The following is a 1,778-nucleotide window of genomic DNA, read 5'->3' on the forward strand; positions in this document are numbered from 1 at the left end:
GACAGAGACAGAGAGAGACAGAGAGAGAGAGAGACGAGTGAAAAGAAATTAATTTATTATTTGTTTGTTTCGTCAAAGTATACGGCTACATTCCAAAATTTAAAAGCTGTGACCGGAAGAGCCTTAGCCAAACGTGTTATGTCAAACACAATTTGATTGGGCAAAAATATTCATCTAGCCAATGAACTATAACTTTTCAAAGTAAAAATATCTTGCTTATGAAAGTCACATGATCATATGACAACTACGTCACTCGCCATCTTGTACTAGGAGTCACTTGCTTACTGTCTCATTAGGATTGTACACCTCATTTCTTCATATTATTTTCTAACTAGGAAATACACAGACTCAATCTGAAAATGGTCGATTACGATATGGATGCTCCTCCTTATGCTCCATTTTTTGGAGTAATGGGTGTCACGGCGGCTATGTCTTTTTGCGGTGAGTTTCACACGTAGAATAGGATAATGAAATTATGATGGCTTTACTACTCTGACTCTGGCCCTGGAGTTGGAGAGAAATAATGAATGTGTCGAACTATTCTTCAGTCTAATTTTGCCACCATTCGTAGGCCTATGCGATGGCATTTTTACGTTTTCTCTGTAGCCTAGATCTAAATGTCACTAATAAATTGTGTCCATTTACATTTTCAGGGTCTCAGCACTTGCTACTCCTACTCCAACACGACTCGCCAGCTCGGCCAGGCCAAATCTTAAACTTGAATAGTATAGATCCGTCTCTCCTCAGTCCCACTCACATGTTGTAGCTCTGGAATGAAAGCAGTAGCCTACACCACAGTAGTGTGTAGGTCTATTTGAATAAACAAAATAGGTTTATGATACTTTCATTACCACAAAAACAAAAGCTGTCTGACAACTTGACGACTAGAATCTAGGTGCATGTAGTAGTGATGTAGGATGATGTCAGCTTAGGCTTAGGCTAGACTCTACGACAATGGTAGATTTTTTATTTTGAGATGGTCATTTGTTTCGTAGTCCATAGCTAGAGCCCCACTTTCTTAACCTTTTTTTCAGGCTAGAGAAAGAGTTAGAATAACTTCACAAGAAGTCATGAATGAATGTATGTGTCATGTGTTGTCGGACGATCAAATGGTTTCTCATTGACATCGCCATCTGAAATCTTTCCCGTCCACTGTACTACCAAGTCAAAGTTATCATATTTTTAAAGAAGTATAAAACAAGAAAAGTAAAATTACTTATTTAGTAATGAAAGTGACTATTCTCACCCGGGGTGAGAATAGAAATACGATCGACCTCTCACCCCAGGTGAGACTTGCCAACGTTGGCTATTCTCACCCGGTGTGAAACAAGACCTGTTTTTCCTAATTTCGGAATACTTTCTATCAGTGTAGATGATCAAATGGATAAAAGCAAAGAAAAAATTACGTTATAGCACAAAAGTAAGCTAATTTGATCGTCTACAAAGATGCTATGGCTATTTCACTTTTCGAATCGAGCCGAACTACGCGGGTCGCCATTTTCTTTTGCCGGAAGTTCTCGCAAGATCTACTCTTCTCTCTCTCTGTCTCTTTCTGAATACTATCGGTGGGGACGATCAAATTGACCAAAACAAAGTTAAAAAATGATTTAAACATAAAAATAAAAGTAAATTAATTTGGCTTTGTCGTCTACTATAAGATGCTACGGCTATTTAACCTTTCGAATCGAGCCGAACTACCACTACGCGGGTCGCCATTTTGTTTTGCCCGGAAGTTCTCGCGCTACTCCTCTCTCTCTCTCTCTCTCTCTCTCTCTCTC

At 39.0% G+C, this 1,778-nt stretch overlaps 1 protein-coding gene across 1 annotated transcript in view; it reads left to right on the plus strand.

The window, feature by feature from the left end:
* Nucleotides 1–228: 228 nt before the first annotated feature.
* The window catches only part of LOC106012378 (V-type proton ATPase 16 kDa proteolipid subunit), a 14,731-nt gene continuing 13,181 nt past the window's right edge, over nt 229–1,778 (plus strand). Inside the window, exon 1 of the mRNA XM_013085201.2 lies at nt 229–441. Within this exon, the coding sequence (XP_012940655.1) occupies nt 360–441 (82 nt within the window). The 5' untranslated portion in view covers nt 229–359. The remainder of the gene's footprint in view (nt 442–1,778) is intronic.

Source organism: Aplysia californica, unplaced genomic scaffold (genome assembly GCF_000002075.1).
Source record: "Aplysia californica isolate F4 #8 unplaced genomic scaffold, AplCal3.0 scaffold00355, whole genome shotgun sequence".
Lineage (NCBI taxonomy): Eukaryota > Metazoa > Mollusca > Gastropoda > Aplysiida > Aplysiidae > Aplysia > Aplysia californica.